The sequence below is a fragment of the Anolis carolinensis genome, unplaced genomic scaffold (assembly GCF_035594765.1).
Source record: "Anolis carolinensis isolate JA03-04 unplaced genomic scaffold, rAnoCar3.1.pri scaffold_12, whole genome shotgun sequence".
NCBI lineage: Eukaryota > Metazoa > Chordata > Lepidosauria > Squamata > Dactyloidae > Anolis > Anolis carolinensis.
Window position 1 is genome coordinate 9,087,487 of NW_026943823.1, and position 24,549 is coordinate 9,112,035.

Below are 24,549 nucleotides of genomic sequence, written 5' to 3' on the forward strand. Positions count from 1 at the left end.
GAGCGGTTTACAGAAATAGATTAAAACAATACAATTAGCTTTAAAATAACAATAAGAACACACTTTAACACACTGAGCCACCGGAGGCTCCATAAAGTGTTGTCATAGGCTTTCATGGCCTTGATCACAGGGTTGTTGTATGTTTTCTGGGCTGTATGGCCATGTTCTAGAAGTATTCTCTCCTTCTAGAATAGAATACTTCTAGAACATGGCCATACAGCCCGGAAAACATACAACCCTGCTCCATAAAGTCTTTCTATCTTGCCCATTTTATTGCCTCTTCTAGCCATGGCTGCATATCTAAAAATGATCTGCTGAAATCCTTGATTGGTTAAGGTGATGGAACCAAGTCATGTCTCTTGTCCTGACCCTCCCCAGCCCAACTTGAGAGCCAGCTGCTGGAGGTTCATTCAACTTCTAAGCGGGGTATAAAGAGGGTGATGTTTTCTCCTCTCTCCTGTCAGTGAGCAAGGATGCAATAAAAACTTACTAGGATCCTGGTTCTAATTGTCACAGCCATACAGGCGAAGTGTAAATGTCCACTTCCTTGCCCCCTGATTGGACGCTAAACTTCCTTTTGCCCATTCAGGCAGCTGGCTCTTAAGACAGACACGGTGGCATTTATAATAATATTTTATTTGTATTCCGCCTTGTCTTCCCGAGAGGACTCAGGGCAGATTCCAGAATAAAAAACACAAGGCAAACATTCAATGTCCAGAAACACAGATATGGTAAAGGTTTCCCCTTCTTGAGGGGTGGTGCTCATCTTCGGCTCTGTGGGGTGGTGCTCTCCATTTCTAAGCTGGAGAGCCTCCTGGGTCATGTGGCCGGCATGATTGCATGAAGCCCCGTTTACCTTCCCGTCAAGGCAGTATCTATTGATCTACTCACATTTGCATGTTTTCGAATTGCTAGGTTGGCAGAAGCATTGAGAACTCATCCCATCTCGCGGATTCAAACTGCCAACCTTCGGGTTAGCAAGTTCAGCAGCTCAGCGGTTTAACCCATTGCGCCATCATGGCCTCATATATACATAGGTTTCCAGTAAGAAAAATCAATGCAGACAAGTTATGGATCTACATCTCTAGCTCAGGGGTTCTCAAATTGTGGATCCCCAGATGTTTTGGCCTTCAACTCCCAGAAATCCTAACAGCTGGTAAACTGGCTAGGATTTCTGGGAATTGTAAGCCAAAACACCTGGGGATCCACAGGTTGAGAACCATCTGCTGTAGGTTATATACCCATAGCTCCAATACAGAATACCAACCATATTTATTTATTTATTTGAGTCATCTATATTTCAACTCAAGACTTGAGTAATAACTTAGCTGCAAGAGTTCTAACTGTATTGGTGGCAACTACCATGCCTACAAATACTAGGGAATGAACCCATAAGATCAATCGTTGAATGGTATGTCCACATTTCTATAACTTAACTATCATTGATTCAATGGATTTGCTCTACTTGAGGAAAACAGTTAGTCAGCAATCATAGACACTCATCTTTGAAGTGCTGCTCTTCCCAATGGCCAGTCTAAATGATTTTGGCTCCCAGATCATTATTTATATAATAATTATTATTATTATCTTTCTTTCCCCTCACAGAAGGATGGATCCTATTCATTGGATGGTGGGACTAGCCCCAAACTCAAGTTGTGCAGGTCCCTAACTGGTAAGTTGCATTATTAGTTAGATAAATCAAGTTATCAGTGAATTGGCAGACAATTTTAGATATAACAACAACAACAACAACAACAACAACACACTTTATTTATATTCCGCCCTTCTCCCCAAGGGAACTCAGAGCAGATTACAGTATTTACACAGGCAAACATTCAATGCCTTTACAGTCAAATACAAGGAGACATACAAACACAAACAAGGCAAAGGCTTCTCCTTTCATTTCCGGCTTAAGTGGCTGAGGGGGAAAATGAAGGGGCCTGAGGCTGTTAGGAATTGTGGGAGTTGAAGTCCAAAACACATGGACGATCAGAGTTTGCCCATGTCTGATCTACACTGTAGAATTAATACAGTTTGACATCACTTAAGCTGCCAAGGCTGAATGTTGTGGAATCATGAGTTTTATAGTTTTACAAAGTTTTTAGCCTCCTCTACCAAAGAGTGCTGGTGCCTTCCCAAACTATAACTCCTATTATTCCATTGCCTTGAGCCATAGTAGTTCAAGTGGTGTCAAAGTGTGTTCATTCTTCAGTGTGAATGCATCCCTTGATGCAGAATATCCTATTTATTTATTTATTTATTTATTTATTTACAGCATTTATATTCCTCCCTTCTCACCCCGAAGGGGACTCAGGGCGGATCACATTACACATATAGGCAAACATTCAATGCCTTTTAACATAGAACAAAGACAAGACAAACATAGGCTCCGAGCGGGCCTCGAACTCATGACCTCCTGGTCAGAGTGATTCATTGCAGCTGGTTTCAGCTGGCTTGCTCTCCAGCCTGCGCCTAGCTACCATGCTAAAATTAAAGAAGGGATCTTGTTGAAATTTCATTTGGATCCCTGTTCCTTCCCTTGACTAACAACAAGTGCCATTTTTTCTTCCTTCTGCAGCCAAACATTCCAGGAAAGCCCCAAATGTAAAATCCAACCGGTCAAGATCAGTGGGTTTTATCATACCTCTGCAGCGAGATTCTTCCCAGCGGATTAATGATGACGAAACAGCCAAAAGCCCTATTTCAGAGGAAAAGTGACATTGTACCACTATTGGCTTTTCTTTTCTTCCCATTTTGCTTGTATTTATATCTATATATTTCTTTCTTGAATTTGTAGACATCATAGAAACAGTACAGTACAATACCTGTACATATGGAGGATATCTTCCTGAACTTACCATAGAAACAGGAAAATGACTTCTGGACATTAGGAATAAGAATCCTGTGGCCTCACAGATATTGTTGACCAATATCAACAATGTTGAAGGAGTGGTAGTTTAATACCACATTAACTGCTATGGCTCAATGCTACAAAAGCCTGGGAATTGTGGTTCAGTGAGTTGCCAAAAAGTGCTGGTGTCACAACAGATCTCAGCATTCCCTAGGATGGAGCCAGGGCAGTGAAAGTGGCATCAAACTGCTATAACTCTGCAGTGTGGATGTTCACTAAGAGATGCAGTGAGTGGATCTGTAGGAAGATTTTGGTTTCATTTCGTCTTCCCTCACCATCTGTCAAACATCATGAACAGAGCAGTGTTGCATAATGGTTACAGTGTGAGACCAGAATTGGTCAGGGATTTCATATGGGACAGTCATGTTTTCTTGTAAGTGTTAAGATGTGCTTTCTTCTATGCACAGTATGTATATCTGTAAATAAACTAAAAAATACCAAAATACCATAAGTCTCCAATATCTTCTAAAGTGATCGAAACTCATGGATGGGTTGACGAGGTTTCAGCAAAACTATGTCACAGGTATAGAGGGTCCCAAATAGGATTCCTCTTCTTTCAGCCTCAGACTCTGTTTGCCATCAAGAAAAGTTCATAGCTTACGATTATCCCAGGTCCTGAGGTTTCTGGGTCAAAACCTGAGACTCAAGCATAACCCCTGATGATAACATTAAGCACTGAGCATTAAGTGCCAACCAAACCTGCTTATAGTTGGTTAAGCATGTAGGAGGTTCAATTAATGGATAGTTTTAGCCTCCTTGGTGTATTGATATACACCAAGGAGGCTAAAACTATATATATATATATGTATGTGCCAGGTTTACCCAAATGTTTTTGTGGTTATGCACAGGGATATTTTTATTTTAAATGCCACTGCTTTGCACCTCCGAATGAGCACTTGTCACTTGTTTTGACATTCAGTTGTGCAGTGCCGCAAGTCATTAATGCACTAGCATCCGTGCATATAAAGTTTTACTCCATCTTCTTGTTGGAGAATCCCGCCTGGTTTCTTGCTACACTTGGTTCCCGACATTTCAATTCAGGTTTGATTCCTGTAGATTCAATTACTTGTAGATTTGTATATTTATTTATTAATTATTAGACTTGTATACTGCTACTCCCAATTTGGCTCGGAGAGGTTTACAGAAATAGATTAAAACAATACAATTAGCTTTAAAATAACAATAAGAACAGACATAGCCCCGAGTTTTTCACCCATCGAAAGCATGTCGGAAGAGAAAGGTTTTGCAGGCTTTCCGAAAGGCAAGTAGGTCTCGGATAGTTCGAGTTTCAACTGGCAAGGCATTCCATAAATAAGGGGCTACAATCGAGAAGGCTCTCTGCCTAGTAGAAGACAAATGATAAGTCCATATGTTAGGGATTTGTATATAAGATAAAGGTTTTCCCCTGACATTAAGTCTAGTCACAGCCGACTCTGGGGGTTGGTGCTCAATGTTCATCTCCATTTCTAAGCTGAAGAGCCGGCGTTGTCCGTAGACACTTCAAGGTCATGTGGCCATAGGCATGATTGCACTGAGCACCGTTACCTTCCCGCAGAAGCAGTACCTTCGGTAGCATATCGGTCTGCCGATATGCTACCGAGCCCAATTCAAAGTGCTGGTTTTGACCTACAAAGCCCTAAACGGCTCCGGTCCAATTTACCTATCCGGACGTATCTCCTCCTATGAGCCCACGAGAACCTTAAGATCATCCAGGGAGGCCCTACTCTCGATCCCACCTGCCTCACAAGTGCGGCTGGTGGGAACGAGGGACAGGGCCTTCTCGGTGGTGGCTCCTCGGCTGTGTAACTCCCTCCCCAGTGACATCCGGCAGGCTCCTTCCCTTCTAGGGTTCAGAAAAAAACTAAAGACATGGCTATGTGCTCAAGCGTTCAATGAATAAACCTTCGAGCTTGGCACGGTCGGTTTTTAAGACTCTGGATTAACAAGGTCTAGTGAATGAAAGGACATTACCTCGGTGCATGGTAATGTTTATTATTGTATATTGGTTTTTATGATGTTTTAAATGTTTTTAGTTTTTAATGCCTATTGTATTGTTGATGTGATGGCACTGTGTTGCCAACTTGTAAGCCGCCCTGAGTCCCCTAGGGGAGAAGGGCGGGGTAGAAACACCAGAAATAAATAAATAAATAAATACCTATTGATCTACTCACATTTGCATGTTTCAAACTGCTAGATTGGCAGAAGCTGGGGCTAAGAGCAGGAGCTCACTCCGCTCCCTGGTTTCGAACTACCAACCTTTTGGTCAGCAAGTTCAGCAGCTCAGTGGTTTAACTCTCTGCATGACTGAGGGCAATATTTGGAATATGTAGTCTCTCTAAATCTCTCGGTCTTCCAGTGTGACTTTTTATGCTCAACTTTTCTAGAGATTCCTGGAGATTTTTTCCCCAGGTAAAATATAACATTTTCTTATTTGTGATTTTCCCCACTTTCACATGGCTCCTGTGCCCAGTGAACTCTTACTGTACTTATAGGGCACACGTTTTGGATTGTCTCAATGCAGAATGTCAGGGCTGTGTACAGCCGACAGCCCTGCCTTAATGCCTCAGCTGTTTGGCAGCCCCAAGTCATCTGCTTTTCATAGCCCTCTCCTTCGTGCCCCATGAAATGCACACCAGTCGCGAAACGATGCCAACCTAGTGTCTTAAAATAGAGACCTGCTTTTTCATGTTCCCCTCCTCTGTCTGTCTATCTTTCTGCAATACTCAAGAGCTTTCCCATCTTGGCTCCTTTGCTTCCTTTTGTGCCCCCTTCCTGCTCCTCGACTTTCTACCATGAAGATCAAAATAGCTGCCTTTTTAGCAGGGATTCTCGGAGTCCTCGGCGTCTTCCTTTTCCTTGTAGCCTTTGGGACGGACTACTGGCTTCTCGCCACAGAGACGTGTGGAGGATTTGAACCCGAGAACAGGACTCTTCACGCCAAGGAGGTAAAAAACACACTACACACACATCTAGAAATAGTTTTAAAATAGCCACTTGTAGCTTTAGAAAATTCCCATTAGTTGGAAATGAGAGTGTCAGAAATTTGAAAAAGGAAGCAATTGTGCATGTTTCCGTGCTATCCAATTTCAACAAATTCTTAAATGTTCAGAGGCTGCCCTCTAAAATCACTTGGCAAATTGATTGCTTGATTAATTAAATCAACCAACATAAACTCAAATGATTAATCAACTTACATTTTTATAGTTGAGTGATGTTCTTATTCAATGCAAGAGTCTGAGCAGGATGTTCCTCCCTTGTGCATGGCTTTCAATATTTCAGTTCTGGGCCCTTCCACACAGCCATATAACTCAGAATATCAAGGCAGAATATCCCACAATATCTGTTTTGAACTGGGTTATCTGAGTCCACACTGCCATATGTTCCAGTTCAAAGCAGAAAATGTGGGATTTTATTCAGCTGTGTGGAGGGGACCTAAGGTTTCAATGTTGTCTGTGTTTTATCTATCAGGAAATTAATTTCGTAACCAGAAATTAGGTGATTTTTATAGAGTTCATTCTGGATATATTTTTATAGAATGACTTTAGAGTATAGCCATACACCGCAGATTAACAAAAGCCTTTTATTATTGTTGTTAATTTACTCTTGTCTTTGTTTTGTTTGTTTTCTAAGTGTTGGTTGTATAGCATTGAAATCCTTAATTTCCATCCCAAATATGAAATATTTGTACATACAAAACAAAATCAATGCTGCTTATTCAGCCAGAGTAAATTATCTGAATCTCCTTGGCACAGTTGTAATTTTTCCAGATATGCTTTTTCAAGTACAGTAGAGTCTCACTTATCCAACATAAACAGGCCGGCAGAACGTTGGATAAGTGAATACGTTGGATAATAAGGAGGAATTAAGGAAAAGCCTGTTAAACATCAAATTAGGTTATGATTTTACAAATGAAGCACCAAAACATCATGTTATACAACAAATTTGACAGAAAAAGTAGTTCAGTAGGCAGTAATGCTATGTTTTAATTACTGTATTTACGAATTTAGCACCAAAATATCACGATGTTTTGAAAACATTGACTACAAAAATGTGTTGGATAATCCAGAACGTTGGATAAGTGAGTGTTGGATAAGTGAGACTCTACTGTATTTCAGTTATCCGACCTACCGTATTATCTGACGTGCTTGCCAGAAGGATGAGACTCTTCCCTTTGGCAAGCACCCGGCTTGCTGGGAGGGATAATAGGGCCTCCCTATTATCCGAAAGTTTCGGTTATCCGACATTCCTCCCGCCCGTTTATGTCGGATAACCAGAACTCTACTGTAAGTTTCATTGCATACACTGGGCTTGACTTCCAAAGTCAACCCCTTTCCACAAATGGGCAAATGTTTGGGCTGAGTCACAATTCAAGGCATATCTGAAAGAATTTGCCATATGTCTCCAGTGTCATTCAGTGTGTCTTTGTCATGTTTTTGACTTTCCCAGCTTGAGAAAAAGAAAGGGAGAATTTGCAAAACATGCTTCTGCTCAACATCCTTGTGTTTTGGAATGAGTTGATTAGCTCTTATAATAATAATAATAATAATAATAATAATAATAATAATAATAATAATACTTTATTTATACCCCGCCACCATCTCCCCAACAGGGACTTGGGGCGGCTTACATGGGGCCATGCCCAGAGCAATACAATATAACAAAATATAAAAGAACAACACATCATAACACATTAAACAATACAATAGATAATAATATACATTACAACTCTTATGGGGAACATTGGCTATGCATTGTCAACAAAGAGTGGTCAGATCACCACAAATGGGGAATAAAGAGGATTAGGTCATGGCAAAAGTTTCCCCCTAATGTTAAGTCTAGTTGAATCCGACTCTGGGGGTTGGTGCTCATCTCCATTTCTAAGCCGAAGAGCCGGCGTTGTCCATAGACACTTCCAAGGTCCTGTGACCACTGGCATGACTGTATGGAGCGCTGTTACCTTCTCACTGGAGCGGTACCTATTGATCTACTCACATTTACATGTTTTCGAATTGCGAGATTGGCAGAAGCTGGAGCTGACAGCGGGAGCTCACTCCACTCCTCACATTCAAACCGTTGACCTTTCGGTCAGCATATGCAGCAGCTCAGTGGTTTAAACCACTGCACCACCGGAGATAAAGGGCAAAATCAATTTGAAAGTATAGAAGTAATATATCTGATTATAGTGAGAATGAATTATTAGCTTACCTGCTCAGTCTGCTCTCCAGGTGTTGCTTAGCCTCTTCCTTCTTATTTTCCAAACTCCTTTTCTCATTCCTACATTATGGCACTTCAGGCAGCTCTGAAACTTGCTCAAAAGGAATGCAAATTTTTCCATAGTTGTGTTTCTAGAAGCTTTGAAGATCGCTGGAGGTAGAAGTGGGATTCCATGCTAGATTTCAGCTCATATTTTTAAATAATACACTTTTGTGCTAAACTAAATGAGAATGAAACAGAATGGTTTTCCATAACACATCTATATACATATGTGTGTGTTGTGTTTCAAAGGTTGGGAGAGAAGCTTGGAAGGAGCAGAACGGGATCCTCACCTTTCACCATGAAGGTTTCTTTTGGCGGTGCTGGTTCTTTGGTGAAGATTACAAGGAGACGATATGGAACTTCTGGTTCAGTGAGTACAACAAAATGAGGCGTCGTAACAACAACACTATATTTATATTCCACCCTTCTTCTTGAGGGGACTCAGAGCAGATTACATCATATAAACAGATACAGGCAAATAGTCAATGCCTTATTACAATAAAAGACAATGAAACACAAATACAAAGGCAAAGGCTTCTCCTTTCATTTCTGGCTTCTGGGGGTGATGCTCATCTCCATTTCCAAACCAAGGAGCCTGCGCTGTCCGTAGACACCTCTTGGTTGTGTGGCTGGCATGATGGCATGGAGTGTCTTTTTGCCTTATTGATCGACTCATTTGCATGTTTTCAAATGCTAGGTTGGCAGGAGCTACAGCTAACAGTGGGAGCTCACCTCATCCTGTGGATTCGAACTGCCAGCCTTCAGCAGGGCCATAGCCAGAAAAATATGTGGGGCTCTACGATCAACTCCTGGTGGAAATTAACCAAATAATTTGGGCTCGGGCTGTGGCGCAGGCTGGAGAGCAGCTGCAATTAATCACTGCAATGAATCACTCTGACCAGGAGGTCATGAGTTCGAGGCTTGCTCGGAGCCTATGTTTGTTTGTCTTTGTTCTATGTTAAAAGGCATTGAATGTTTGCCTATATGTGTAATGTGATCCGCCCTGAGTCCCCTTCGGGGTGAGAAGGGCAGAATATAAATGCTGTAAATAAATCAATAAATTAATATATTGTTTAATTTGAACCCATCCCTGCTACCCTCCACAAAGTCATATTCCTCCAAAGTAAAAATCTCATATCCACAGGGAATATGTTCCAAGAACCCCTGTTGATACCAGAAACTATGGATGATAGCGAACCCTATATTTTGATTATACTTGGGTCAGAAGCATCCCATTGACTTTCACTGGAAGCCATAGAGAAGCCCACAAACATTTTCAGGGAGAATATTTTTGGAGAGTGGTTGTGAAACCAATGCTATCAAATCAGTGGATAAGGAGGTTCTACTATATATATGTACTGCCGGGATCAGTACAGCAGGCTAACCACCATGCTGCAGAAAAATCCTGCAGATCAAAAGGTCAGCAGTTCGAGCCCAGGTCAGAGTTGAGCACCTGCAATTAGCTCCAGCTCAACTACCCATGTAGCAAGTCGAAAGCACAAATGCGAGTAGATAAATAGGTAATGCTTTAGCGGGAAGGTGTGTGTTCTGTGAGAAGGGTGGGGTATACATACTGTAAATAAATAAACAAACAAACTGAGAGTGTATATCTACGCCATTGTACATAAAGAGATAAGTATCCACAGATTTTGGTATCTAGAAGGGTTGGGTTGGGCCTGGAACCACAATACAATGAAACCAAGAACTCATTGTATTCTGATTCCATTCTTATTATTGATCAAAGTCATAATTCTTAGAGGTACCTTTCACTTCTTCCCGTGGGAGATACGCAAAGTATCTGCGCATAGAATTATAGCCCAAACCCTTCTAATGGCTTCTCTTATCTTGTATTTCCAATACCAGCTCACAAAGTGCAGATATAATTCTGGATTGCAGCACTAATGTAATAACGGAGGCTATCCAGCCCTAATTATTCTAATACGTTGTATAACGGGATATTACCTTAAGTCAAATGATCAAATTAAGCATCGCTCAAAACCCATTCCCACAGCACAAGATAGACTTGATAACCAGCAGATCTTTTATTACTTTTGGTGTCTGCATTAATGAGACCGATCACAGCAAATTCATTTTGCTGCTATTTTTTTTAAAAAAATAGATGCAATAATTAATGCAGAAGAAATTTCATTACTCACTTAGTACGGACGAATGTCCATTTATTATAAAGAGCCCCTGTTCCGTGGGAAGTATTTTAAAGCAAATGGATAATCATTAATTAATTTGTTTAACATTCATCCTATTACCATTCAACATGATGAGCCTCAGTGGCATTAATATTGATGGCGCACCTTTCTAGTGATGGTCCCTCGACTTTCTAGGAAGTATGTTGCTGGAAACACTAAAGCATACACACACACACACACACACTAGGGTCTCACTTATCCAACATTCACTTATCCAACATTCTGTATTATCCAACTCAGTTTGCCTTTTAGTAGTCAACTAGCTGTGCCCGGCCACGCGTTGCTGTGGCGAAGTATGGTGGTATGGGAAATAAAGTATTGAGGAATTGGTGGTAGTTAAGGTCAAGGGTAAAGGTTTTCCCCTGACATTAAGTCCATTATAAATGGGTAATATAGCCTTGAGTCTACACTGCCATATAATCCAGTTAAAATCAGATAATCTGTATTTTATAGGCAGTGTGGAAGAGGCCTAAGTGAGGCCTAACTCTGCCTGTCCCCTGGGCTGAGTGGGTTGCTAGGAGACCAAGTGGGCGGAGCTTAGCCTTCTAACTGGCAGCAACTGGATAAAAACAATTATTCCTCTCCCTCTAATTAGGACTTTATTTATCTTTTTGTTGTATGAATGTAGAGGCATGGATGAGGGGTTGTGCTGCCAAGTTTAGTGTTTCTGGGATGTGTAATTTTGTTGTTTTGTCCTTTTATACCCTTTTATATATATAGATGTTTTTGTAGTCAATTTTTCAATATATTGTGAAGTTTTGGTGGTAAATTCCTAAATACAGTAATTACTAGTAATTACTGTGTATTGAACTGTTTTTTCTGTCAATTTGTTGTGCTTAATTTATAAAATCATAATGTAATTTGATGCTTAGTAGGCTTATCCTTAATCCCTCCTTATTATCCAATATTTTCACTTATCCAATGTAATGCCGGCCCGTTTATGTTGGATAAGTAAGACTCTACTGCATATACACACACACACACACACACAGTAGAGTCTCACTTATCCAACACTCGCTTATCCAACGTTCTGGATTATCCAACGCATTTTTGTAGTCAATGTTTTCAATAAATCGTGATATTTTGGTGCTAAATTTGTAAATACAGTAATTACTACATAGCATTATTTCATATTGAACTACTTTTTCTGTGAAATTTGTTGTATAACATGATTTTTTGGTGCTTAATTTGTAAAGTCAGACCTTAATTTGATGTTTAATAGTCTTTTCCTTAATCCCTCCTTATTATCCAACATATTTGCTTATCCAACGTTCTGCCGGCCCTTTTATGTTGGATAAGTGAGACTCTACTGTATATATATATGTATATATATATATATATATATATATACACACACATGCACACAGGAACCCCAGGTGGCGTAGTGGATTAAACCATTTGCTGTCTGATAGGTCAGTAGTTCGAATCTGGGGAGCTGGGTGAGCTCCTGCTGTTAGCCCCAGCTTCTGCCAACCTAGCAGTTCGAAAACATGCAAATGTGAGTAGATCAATAGGTACCACTCTGGCGGGAAGGTAATGGTGCTCTATATAGTCATGCCAGCCATGTGACCTTGGAGGTGTCTGCGGACAACGCCAGCTCTTTGGCTTAGAAATGGAGATGAGCACCAACCCCCAGAGTCGGACACGACTATATTTAGCATCAGGGGGAAACCTTTACCTTTACTATATATACACACACCCAAAAACGAGGAGGCAACTAGAGGTCCTGGGAGGGTGCATTAAGTAAGTTGTTGAAAAGTGTCCAGTATCCCTGATCACCGATCACTGTCTCTTGCATCCTATGCATCTAAGACCAAGCAAAGTTCTGGTGCCAGAAGCACCTGGAAATTAAATTGCCCTCAAAGAGGAAAACACAATGGACACAGAGCGCGAGAAGAAAGCTTGCTTAAGCACTTCAGTCACATAGGTTTCCCAGCAATCAATGAGAGTTTCATCAAGAGTAAGGGAACTTTGTAGTTCTTCAAAGCTTTGTAGTTTCCCCCCATTTTCACAACAAAGTGAGTTTCAGAAAGAGTTTGGCTTTCAAGAAGTTCTGTGCATGCCCTTTACAAAGCCAGTGGCTTTTGGCTTCTCATCTACCCACGGTGCATGCACAGAATCACACCTGACAGGCCAAGTTGCCTTGGAAGAAGAGCATTTATCTGATCATCCAGCCATGTGTTAATAGTGGGGCAAAGTTGCACCCTGAAGCAGGCAGTTGTCTCTTACATTATGTGAGTTCATCCAAAGACGCAACTCAGCTAGACACTCTAGTGCAGGGGTCCCCAAACTAAGGCCCGGGGGCCGGATGCGCCCCTCTGAGGTCATTTACCTGGCCCCCGCCCTCAGTTTTATAATATAATACATTGTATATACATATAATATTGATAATAATATTATAATGTAATACAATATAACACTAATAATAATACCATATAATAATATTAATTAAATATTCTATATTACATATAATATTACTAATAATATTACAGTATAGTGGTATAGTTCAATATAATAATATATAATGCTAATATTGTGCTATGCTAATAATATAATATATTGTATGTACATATAATTTGTAAGCCACTCTGAGTCCCCTTTGGGGTGAGAAGGGTGTGATACAAATGTAGTAAATAAATGCAGTAAATAAATAAATCATAAATAAATACATTTTAGACTTAGGCTCGCCCAAAGTCTGAAATGACTTGAAGGCACACAACAACAACAACAACAACAACAACAACAACAACAACAACCCTAATTAACTTGACTATCTCATTGGTCAGAAGCAGGAGCACACTTCCCATTGAAATCCTGATAAATGTATGTTGGGTAAAATTATTTTTATTTTTAAATATTGTATTGTTCTTTCATTGTTGTTGTTGTTGTTGTTGTTTTTGCACTACAAATAAGACATGTGCAGTGTGCATCAGAATTTGTTTGTATTTTTTTTTCAAATGATAATCCGGCCCCTCAACAGTCTGAAGGATTGTGGACTGGCTCTCGGCTTAAAAAGTTTGGGGACCCCTGCTCTAGTGCTTCACTAAACTACAGTTCCCAGGATCATAAAGCTTCAGCAATTACAGTGGTCTCAGTCTTATATTTGTATAGTGTCAAAGGAACCCCTGATGTCTTATTTACTAATCTTTGGCACACAGTAATGAAGTTCCTGCTACAAGTTATGGAAAATTAAGGGTTTTTTCACATTACATAATTATAACACTATTATTCCAATTGAACTAAAATTTCAAGGATTCCATAGTATAGAGCCATGACAGTTAAAATGATATCAAAATGATGTGATTGCGTAGTATCAAAAAGATCTTAGGTACGCTATGAATTGAAAGGTGGATTTATATATGATTAAATTGTGTTCTTTCCAGATGTTATGTAGGTTTATCATGACAATTTATATTTTCCTTATATAAGAAAAGCCTTATATAGTTATCCCCACCCTGAAATCTTTTGATTTAGGGTAGGCTAATACATATTTAAATAGCATATTAGGTTAATTAATAATATTTGCATGGAGTCCCAGAGAATCACAGGCTCAAAATGTGTGCCACCAATTCTCTTCAGGTGATCCAAAAATCTATCTCCTTGTCGTGCCATCTTTATAAAGTTCTGGAGATAGTTATTTTTCATAGAATTACAGAACAAAATAGAGTAGAGTAAACAAAGTAAACCTCTCTCTCTTCTTTTTCCCCAGCTAGCCAAGCACACCCTAAACACTGTATGCATGGCTACTTATTTCCTATGCCAATTGCTCTTGGACCGTATCCGCATCCATCCTATGATGCAACTGCAGGTAAGTTCTGTTCACATGCATATTTTTAACTAGGGGCAGTCTATTGTGTTTTTTTTAATTGTGAGATCATACCGCAAGTCGCTTCTGGTGTGAGAGAATTGGCTGTCTACAGAGATGTTGCGCAGGAGACGCCTGGATGTGTTGCTGGAAGGCTTCTCTCATGTCCCCACAAGCTAGAGCTTGATTCGAACTTGCAGCCTTCAGGTCAGCAGTTCAGCCGGCACAAGGGTTTTAACTCCTTCGTGTTTGTGTGGGTGGAAGAAATGGAATAACAGCCAATTACTTGACTTAGATCATGCTGTTGCTTCAATATTGAACCCAAAGCAGTTTAGAATAAAAAACAAAGGAGCTAGAACAATACATGGTGCAAAAGTTTCAACAAGTAGGCATCCTCAGAGCACATCCATTGTATTTCTTTTTAACAATGCCACTATCTGAAAATCTATATTTTTTAGTTGAAAGGCTGGCACTGTAGAAATAGCCTCTGCAGCATTTTCGCAATTGTTGGGCACATCAAGACCCCCTAACAATTTGAAGTTGCACAACAACAACAGTCCCAATTAACTATCTCATTGGGCAAAAGCAAGCCCGCACTTCCCATTGGAAAACTGGTATGTTTATGTAAGCTGCCCCACGTCCCCTTGGGGAGATGGGGCGGGGTATAAAAATAAAGTTGTTATTATTATTATTATTATTATTATTATTATTATTATTATTATTATTATTATTATATTATGATACAGCAAACAAGATAGACATGCTGGATTTCGTATCACAAAATCACAAGTCGAATACTTCCCAAGTGTCTAGGACTGTGTGATGTATTTTCAGATGATGTGCGCAGATCCCAGTAGGATGGCCTTTTGCAGCTGGCAGATCGTGATTTTGTCAATGTCTATTGTTTCCAAATGCCAGCTGAGATCTTTTGGCACAGCACCTCGTGTGCCGATCACCACTGGGACCACCTGCACTGGTTTCTGCCAGAGTCTTTGAAGTTCAATCTTGAGGTCCTGATAGTGGCTGAGTTTTTCCTGTTGTTTTTCGTCAATGCGACTGTCACCTGGGATGGCAACATCAATGATCCAAACCTTTTTCTTTTCCACAACTGTGATGTCTGGTGTGTTGTGTTCCAGAACTTTGTCAGTCTGAATTCGGAAGTCCCACAGTATCTTTGCGTGCTCATTTTCCAATAGTTTTGTAGGTTTGTGATCCCACCAGTTCTTTACTGCTGGAAGGTGGTACAGTAGAGTCTCACTTATCCAAGCCTCGCTTATCCAAGCCTCTGGATTATCCAAGCCATTTTTGTAGTCAATGTTTTCAATATATCGTGATATTTTGGTGCTAAATTCGTAAATACAGTAATTACAACATAACATTACTGCGTATCAAACTACTTTTTCTGTAAAATTTGTTGTATAACATGATGTTTTGGTGCTTAATTTGTAAAATCATAACCTAATTTGATGTTTAATAGGTTTTTCCTTAATCCCTCCTTATTATCCAAGATATTCGCTTATCCAAGCTTCTGCCGGCCCGTTTAGCTTGGATAAGTGAGACTCTACTGTACTTGAGGCATAAGTTCCAATGAATCATTTGGGCCACATAGTTGTGCCTCTGTTTGTAGTCTATCTGTGCGATTTTCTTACAGCAGCTGAGGATATGATCCATGGTTTCGTCGGTTTCCTTGCACAGTCTGCTCATTTTCCAATAGTTTTGCAGGTTTGTGATCCCACCAGTTCTTTGCTGCTGGAAGGTAGTACTTGAGGCATAAGTCAGAACCACCCAATATTTAAAATGAAGAACAATTTTAACTAACATTATTATTATTATTATTATTATTATTATTATTATTATTATTATTATTATTATGTTGGTTAAAATTGTTCTTCATTTTAAATATTGGGTGGTTCTGACTTTTTTTGCACTACAAATAAGATATTCATAGTATGCTTAAAAAGTCGTTCATGGTGTTTTCAAACAGTCTGAGGGATCGTGAACCAGTCTTCGGCTTAACAAGTTTGAAGACCTCTGGTCAAGATGAATAGGGTTGTCACACATGATTCAGATAGCAGTTCTGCTTATTGGTGGATATCCCTCAATGTTTTCCTTTCCATTTGTGCATGCAGTGTACCGGGGCTTCTGGACCGCGCTCATTGTGCTGGGGGTCACGGCGAGCCTCGTGGGAGGGTTTCTGCTGGTGTGCGGCGTGCCCTTTGTCAACGCAAGATTCTACAAAGCGGGCGGCGGATTCCTCCTCACGGCTGGTAAGATGCCAACTCACAATAAGTGGTTGTGTTGGTGCACAAAGATGCAAATATGTTGACTATGCTCTAATAGTAGTTGGCCACCATGTTTGGGTTTTCATCTGGAAAATGTTGGCATGTATCTATTCTTCATTTGTTGGAGTTTTTATTTGCAAGATATCAAAACTTCAACCTAGCAATATGTTTACATGAGAGTAAGAAGTTCTGAGGGGTCCCCGATGGCACAGTGTGTTAAAACGCTGAGCTGCTGAACTTGCAGACCGAAAGGTCACAGGTTCGAATCTGGGGAGTAGAATGAGTGCCCACTGTTAGCCCCAGCTTCTGCCAACTTAGCAGTTCAAAAACATGCCAATGTGAGTAGATCAATAGGTACCACTCCGGCGGGAAGGTAACAGTGCTCCATGCAGTCATGCCTATGGCCACATGACCTTGGAGGTGTCTACGGACAACGCCGGCTCTTCGGCTTAGAAATGGAGATGAGCACCAACCCCCAGAGTCGGACACGACTGGTCTTAACGTCAGGGGAAAACTTTTACCTTTACCTTTAAGAAGTTCTGAAAATAATTTGAGATACAGTAGAGTCTTGCTTATCCAACGTAAACAGGCCGGCAGAACGTTGGATAAGCGAATGTGTTGGATAATAAGGAGAGATGAAGGAAAAGCCTATTAAACATCAAATTAGGTTATGATTTTACAAATTAAGCACCAAAACATAATGTTATACAACAAATTTTACAGAAAAAGTTCAATACACAGTAATGCTATATAATAATTACTGTATTTACGAATTTAGCACCAAAATATCACGATGTATTGAAAACATTGACTACAAAAAATGCGTTGGATAATCCAGAATGTTGGATAAGTGAGACTCTACTGTAATTTACAATTTAATTAGGAAGGACTGCTTCCACTATAGCTCCGGAATTTTTGTTTTTTTTGGGTTGCTGTGAGTTTTTCGGCCTGTCTGACCACGTTCCAGAAGCATTATCTCCTGACATTTCACCCACATCTATGGCAGGCATCCTAAGAGGTTGTAAGGTCTGTTGGAAACTAGGCAAGTGGGTTCATATATATCTGTGGAACAATGTCCTTATTCCACAAGAACTCTGGACTCTTTGAGGCAAATGTGAATGTTACAACTGGCCACCTTGATTAGCATTGACTGGCCTTGCAGCTTCAAAGCCTGGTTGCTTCTTACCTGGGGGAATCCTTTGTTGGAAGGTGTTAGCTGACTTTGATTGTTTCCTGTCACCAATTCCCCTGTTTTCTGATTATTGTTCTTTATTTACTGTCCTGATTTAAGAGTTTTTTTTAATATTGGTAGCCAGATTGTGCTCATTTTCATGGTTTCCTATCATTTTCTTTGCTCATTTACTGAATTACATTTTTAAAGAATTCAGTTAATGTTACAACCATCTCATTGCATTCTGCAGTTTCTGTATCGCCCAACGATATTTCCCACTCATGTCATGCAACCCAATTACGGCCCACCTAGAACTATTGAAACTAGGCTCCGGGCTGTGGCACAGGCTGGAGAGCAAGCCAGCTGCAACCAGCTGCAATGAATCACTCTGACCAGGAGGTCATGGGTTCGAGGCCCGCTCGGAGCCTATGTTTGTCTCTATCTTTGTTCTATGTTAAAAGGCATTGAATGTTTGCCTATATGTGTAATGTGATCCGCCCTGAGTCCCCTTCGCAGTGAGAAGGGCGGAATATAAATGCTGTAAATAAATAAAATAAATAATAACTATTGCAATTTTAATTAGTAGCTTCCTTTTTCCCACTTTGGCTTCTCTTATTTTTTTTCCTGTTCAGTGTTGCTGCATTATTGATGAGCAGCAAAAAACTGATGAAAAGTTTCCCCAGTTACTGCTCTTTTGACATTTTTACTTAGCTAAGAAGCTTATAGTAATGTGTCCGCTTTATGGCACAACTACTTTGTCTTCTGCCTTTGGACAAAAGCAGCGTAGAAATGGTTTTTCAATATTTCTCACTCTATTTCTAAGTCAGGGAAATTAGAGGAATGGGGCAGACATTTCACTGAATTTCTCCATGTAGAAATCGTACCAATAACACTTACCACTATTTATTGCATTTTGCTGTACTTCCGAACTCTGCTGGCAGCCGCTTTGTGCACCATTTTCTCTTCGGCGATGCTTTAGACAAATGGGGAGAAAATGACATGCCTTCCTTAAAATACTATGAGAAAATTCCACAAATTGGTCTTTTCTCCCAATTCTTTGGGGGGTAGGAAGAGGGTAAAAAAAAAAGAAAAAGAAAATACGAAGTAATTTTCTTGGATGAATGTCTTCTAAGAAACGTCTCAGCTCTACTTTCAGACCATTCTCTGGACATCAATTCGCATGAGCTTAGATTCCGAGCAACTAGATCTAAGTGTTTCTAAGGCCTAATTATGAGAATTTAGCTCAGTGGTGCGTCTGACGTAATTGTACGATGATAGATTTTGATTATCTTTCACAGTTTGGAGAGGAAATGGGCTGTGATTTGGAGTGCTTTAGAACTCAGGGAATAAGGATATATTAGAAATTGGTTTTGAGTATTGTTTTGTTAAAGAAACCCACAATTCCATGCCTCCCGGGTTGAAAAGGAATGAGACAATTTTTGGTCATCAATCTGAATATAGGGTGCATCCGGACTTAATGAAAAGTCATAGATTTCCCCCCATTCTTACCAATTTTTTGAGCCCCAAGTGGCGCAGTGGGTTAAACCACTGAGCTGCTGAATTTGCTGACCAAAAGGTCAGAGATTCGAATCCGAGGAGTGGAGTGAGCTCCCTTTGCCAACCTAGCAGTTCGAAAACATGAATATGTGAGTAGATCAATAGGTACAGTATTTATATTCTGCCCTTCTCACCACGAAGGGGAATCAGGGTGGATCACAATGTACATATGTATGGCAAATATTCAATGCCATTAGGCATACAACATACAGACAGAGACAGAGACACAGAGGCTGTTTAACATTTTCCAGGGTATGCTCGATTCAGGCCACAGGGGCGCTGCTGCTTCATCATTCACTATGACACCGAGTCCTTGATGGAGTACTTCCTCATTCTTCCGCACGCTGCTGGACGTTTTTATGGTGTTGTAAATTAGTTAAATTAGTTAAAAACCTTTACCTTTATAAGTAAACTAGCTTTGCCCGGCCACGCGTTGCTGTGGCTTATGCTTTCAGAGTGTTGTTCTTTATTTACTGTCCTGATTTTAGAGATTATATTATTCTGTATTATTATATCACAGTAATTATTACATATTATATTTATAATCTTATATTATCTGCTTAGAACTGGATTATATGAGGCCCCTTCTTCACAGCTGTATAAAATGCACAGTGAAGTGGATTATATGGCAGTGTGGAGTCAAGATAACCCAGTGCAAAGCAGATAATATAAGATTATAAATGGGTTATATAGCTGTGTGGAAGGGCCTTGAGTCTACACTGCCATATAATCCAGTTCAAATCTGATAATCTGTATTTCATAGGCAGTGGGGAAGAGGCCCAAGTGAGGCCTAACTCTGCCTGTCCCCTGGGCTGAGTGGGTTGCTGAGTGGGCAGAGATTAGCCTTCTAACTGGCAGCAATTGGATAAAAACAATTATTCCTCTCCCTCTAATTAGGACTTTATTTTTCTTTTCTTTTTGTTGTATGAATATAGAGGCAGGGATGAGGGGTTGTGCTGCCAAGTTTAGTGCTTCTGTGGTGTGTAGTTTTGTTCTTTTGTCCTAGGCCAAAATTTCATTACCCTTTTATATATATAGACTGATTGATACCAAGAGCTGGTAAAAATATTCTGAGAAGAACAAAATGTGTATGGACCTCCAAAATAAAATTCCACAGGTTCCTGGCACTGACTGGTGGTTTATTCCAGAGCATTGGGAATGACAGCAAATTCCTGCATTTGGTAGACTTTTTCTTATGTGATAACAAGGACTTGGCTTTCTGTTCTTAATGGTGTTAACACTGCCTTTTAACGGGAAAACAGAGAGTGTTAACACACCATTTATATTCACAATTGTTCTCAGAGTGTTAAGAGTTCCCTACTACAACGGCTCGTACATCATATGTATTTGCACTTAGGAAACGCCATGAAGGATCTTGGTGTCTCATTATATTTTATTAGCATCTCGAAGTTTCTGCAAGGCAAGAAGGTGAGAGGAAAGGGGATGGCGTGATCGCTTTCCACTCTAATTAGCAAATTACAGACAAGCTCTGTAACTTCTAAAGAGAGCCTAGAGTTCATCCACTTGTCTCTACAAGGAGCCAATGACGTTGCGCAAGGCTATAATGTGAGAAAGGAAGGGCCAATCGGTCCTGGAGATCAGTCGTTTTTGAACCAGTATTTAGTGAACAATGCACTCAGAATTAAGGTGCAACCTTTCTTTGCATGAGAAATTGGAAGTCAAGAGATCTTTGATATCAGCTGCATGAGAATATGAAGGCAAAAGTATCATCACCCAGCTCAATTTTCAGGAAATTGGCCTCTCCCCAGAAGCAACACTGAGACTGAAATGCAGAGAAGGGTTTAACCCTTAATGAAGAATAATGGAAGCAAGCAAGCCATGGATCAGCCGGGCTCATGACTTTAAGCAAAACTTGATGAGGACTTTCTCACAGCACTCTGTTGTGTCACAGCAATCATATCTGGGTTGCTGTGAGTTTTCCAGGCTGTATGGCCATGTTCCAGTAGCATTCTCTCCTGACGTTTCGCCCTCATCTATGGCAGGCATCCTCAGAGGTTGTGAGTTCTGTTGGAAACTAGGCAAGTGGGATTTATATATCTGTAGAATAATATCCAGAGTGGGAGAAAGAACTCTTGCCTGTTTGAAGCAAGTGTGAATGTTGCAATTGGCTAGCTTGATTAGTATGGGGCCGGGCTGTGGCGCAGGCTGGTGAGCAGCCTGCTGCAATAAATCACTCTGACCATGAGGTCATGAGTTCGAGGCCAGCCCGTGGCGGGGTGAGCACCCGTCAATTAAAAAAATTAAAAATAGCCCCTGCTCGTTATAATATAATAATAATAATAATAATTTTATTCTTATACCCCGCCCCATCTCCCCGAAGGGACTTGGGGCGGCTTACATGGGGCCAAGCCTGAACAGAACAATATAAAAACAAAACAATAAAACCAATCAATCAGACAATAAAAGCAAGTCATAAAAAACCACATACAAGATAAAGTGTTAAAATCATGGATTGGGTTCAAAGAATCTAGGTCAAAGTGCTAAAAGTGCAAATATATCATGTCATCAGGGGAGGATGGCTGACCTAGCAACCCAAAAGATAGTTGCATCTATCAAATAGGAAATAAGGTACCACCTATAAAGTGGGGAGGCATATTTAACTAATTTACGACGTTGGAATGAGGAAGTGCCGTCAGAGTGGATGATGAAGCAGCTGCTCCCCCCTGTGGCCAGAATCGAACATCCCCTCAGGAGAAGGTTAAATTGCCTCTGCGTCTGTCTGTCTGTCTCTGTCTCGGTTCTATGTGTATATGGGCATTGAATGTTTGCCCTATATGTATATAATGTGATCCGCCCTGAGTCCCCTTCGGGGTGAGAAGGGCGGAATGTAAATACTGTAAATAAATAAATAAATAAATAAATAAATATTTAATGGCCTTGCAGCTTCAAAGCCTGGCTGATTCCTACCTGAGGGAATCCTTTGTTGGGAGGTGCTAATCAAGCCTGTATTGTTCTGTTTGCCAGCGGGCAAATTGGGATCATCATTGTCGCTATTATGTACCTTTAAGTCAACTTTGACTTGCAGCAGCCTTATTGGAGGATTTTCTTGGCAGGATTTATCCAAAGGAGATTTCGTAATGCCTTTCTCTGAAGATAGCCTACAGCAACTGGTATCCCTTACTGATTTCCCTTCCAAGTCCTAACTCGGCTTGACCCTACTTTGTGGTATTTTGACAGACTTTTGAGGTGTTTGCACTCACTTCATTTCAGGAGAATAGATGTAGAGTTCATTGGAGGCATGGAAAAGCTTTATAATGTCTCTGATGTTGTGCACATTATCTCTAAAATTCTTTTTTTAAAATAATTTTTATTGGAGTTTCAAGTGAGGTGTACAGCGAAAGTGTGAGAATAATTTATCTATAGGATAGGGGTGTGAAAAGATAGAATAAGAGTACGAAGTAAGTGAAAATAGTTAAAATACTACTACCGGAAAAATAAAAAAATAAATATAAATATAAAAATGAAAAGATTGGTTGACTTCCATTCTTCTTCCTTTTGCCCTTTTTGGGAACTCTGGGTAAAGACCCATGTTCCTATCAGTCTCAAAAAATAAAAAATCCCAGTTTTTTCCTCCATTTTTAAAATCTTATTATCCTCATATCCTTTATTTGTTCTTATTTATATAGTCCTCAAAAGTTGTCCAGTCTGTCATTTTCATACCTTTTCCATTACTCTGTTTTAACAGAAAGGTCAGTTTGTTCATATGTTTTTTTATTTCCCTTATTTTATCTAACCATTGTGTTTTTGTAGGGATTAAGTCTTGTTTCAAAAATTTTGCGAAGACCATTCTAGCCACCATTATGAAAAAAGTAAACAATTTATCTCTAAAATTCTACACTTATTTAAAACCAAATGCAAACTTTCCAAAACCTTGTAGAATATTCTGAAAGTCCCAAGACTCCATTATTAGTGTTATCAGGCTATTTAATGAAATAATAGTCTTCAGACAAACAATTTCATCAAATCCAAATTCAGTTTTTTGTAAGTTGGCTTCATTAGGGAATTGAACTTCTTTTTTCATAGGGTTGTTGTATGTCTTTTGGGCTGTATGGCCATGTTCCAGAAGTATTCTCTCCTGACGTTTCACCCACATCTATGGCAGGCATCCTCAGAGGTTGTGAGGTATGGATAAACTAGGCAAGGAAGGTAAATATATATCTGTGGAGAGTCCAGGGTGTGACAAGAGTCCTTTGTCAGTTGGAAGCCAGCCTTAATGTTTCAGTTAATCATCCTAATTAGCATTGGAAAGGTTTGTCTCGTGCCTGGGGGGCATCCTTTGTTCAGAGTCATTAGCTATCCTTGGGGCTCCTCTGCCCTCAGAGTGTTGCTTCCCATCTACTGTTCTGATTTTTGAGTTTTTAAATACTGGTAGCCAGATTTTGTTCATTTTCATGGTTTCCTCCTTTCTGTTGAAGTTGTCCACATGCTTGTGGATTTCAATGGCTTCTCTGTGTAGTCTGACATGATAGTTGTTGGCGTGGTCAAGCATTTCTGTGCTCTCAAATAATATACTGTGTCCAGGCATCAAGTGCTCTGCTATGGCTGATTTCTCTGTTTGAGTGAGTCTGCCGTGTTTTATTGCATTGGGATCACATCTATTCTTTCCTTTTCTTTTAAACAGGAGGTCTGTTTGCCCTGCTTATATTCCTGTTTGTGATGTGGAAGGAATTTGCAGCCGATCTCCCTAAATATATACTTCTGGAACGAAATGAAAGATGCTTGGACGGCATTCCCGTCCATGTTTATTATGGGTGGTCCTTCATGTTCGCTGCCGCTGGAGTTCCCTTGGTGTTGCTTTCTGGACTTCTCTTCTACCTCGTTGGCCACAGCATCCTGAAGGAGCTGGCATAGAAGAACTGGATCCCAGCAAAACCCATCTGAAGTGGGATGTTTTGGTAATACGGACACTGTTTATAGAACCCTTGGTGTGGTTGAGGTGCTATCAAATAATGCTGGAGAGTTGCCTTAGTGGAAAATACAATATTAGTTATATAACTGTGCAATTTTCATAATTTTTTTTTTCGTGTCAGGAGCAACCGGAGTTGCTTCTGGAGTGAGAGAATTGGCCGTCTGCAAGGACGTTGCCCAGGGGACGCCCAGATGTTTTGATGTTTTACCATCCTTGTGGGAGGCTTCTCTCATGTCCCCGCATGGAGCTGGAGCTGATAGAGGGAGCTCATCCGCGCTCTCCCCGGGTGGGATTCGAACCTGGCAGCCTTCAGGTCAGCAACCCAACCTTCAAGTCACAAGGCTTTTATCCTCTAGGCCACCAGAGGCTCCACATTTTCATAATTAATTTTTTTTTAATTTTCATAATTAAAAAATAGCAAATCTTCCTAGAA

General features: G+C 40.2%; 2 protein-coding genes across 2 annotated transcripts in view; both read left to right on the forward strand.

The window, feature by feature from the left end:
* The window catches only part of LOC100565322 (sodium/hydrogen exchanger 2-like), a 34,156-nt gene extending 30,807 nt beyond the window's left edge, over positions 1-3,349 (forward strand). Inside the window, exons 10-11 of the mRNA XM_062963893.1 lie at positions 1,606-1,672; positions 2,579-3,349. Coding sequence (XP_062819963.1) covers positions 1,606-1,672; positions 2,579-2,718 — 207 coding nt within the window. The 3' untranslated portion in view covers positions 2,719-3,349. The remainder of the gene's footprint in view (positions 1-1,605; positions 1,673-2,578) is intronic.
* Positions 3,350-5,534: 2,185 nt separating this feature from the next.
* LOC100565518 (transmembrane protein 182) lies at positions 5,535-24,202 on the forward strand. The gene is made up of 5 exons (XM_008114634.3): positions 5,535-5,856; positions 8,417-8,537; positions 14,081-14,179; positions 16,306-16,443; positions 23,829-24,202. Exons 1-5 carry the CDS (start codon positions 5,704-5,706, stop codon positions 24,056-24,058), a joined length of 741 nt encoding a protein of 246 aa, XP_008112841.1. The 5' UTR covers positions 5,535-5,703; the 3' UTR covers positions 24,059-24,202.
* The last annotated feature ends 347 nt before the right edge of the window (positions 24,203-24,549 follow it).

Excerpts from the sequence above, each read along its gene's own strand:
- LOC100565518 (XM_008114634.3), top strand. The coding sequence starts at position 5,704 with ATGAAGATCAAAATAGCTGCCTTTTTAGCAGGGATTCTCGGAGTCCTC. Across the intron at positions 14,180-16,305 it reads ATCCTATGATGCAACTGCAG|TGTACCGGGGCTTCTGGACC; the intron begins GTAAGTTCTGTT and ends TTGTGCATGCAG. Across the intron at positions 16,444-23,828 it reads CGGATTCCTCCTCACGGCTG|GAGGTCTGTTTGCCCTGCTT; the intron begins GTAAGATGCCAA and ends TCTTTTAAACAG.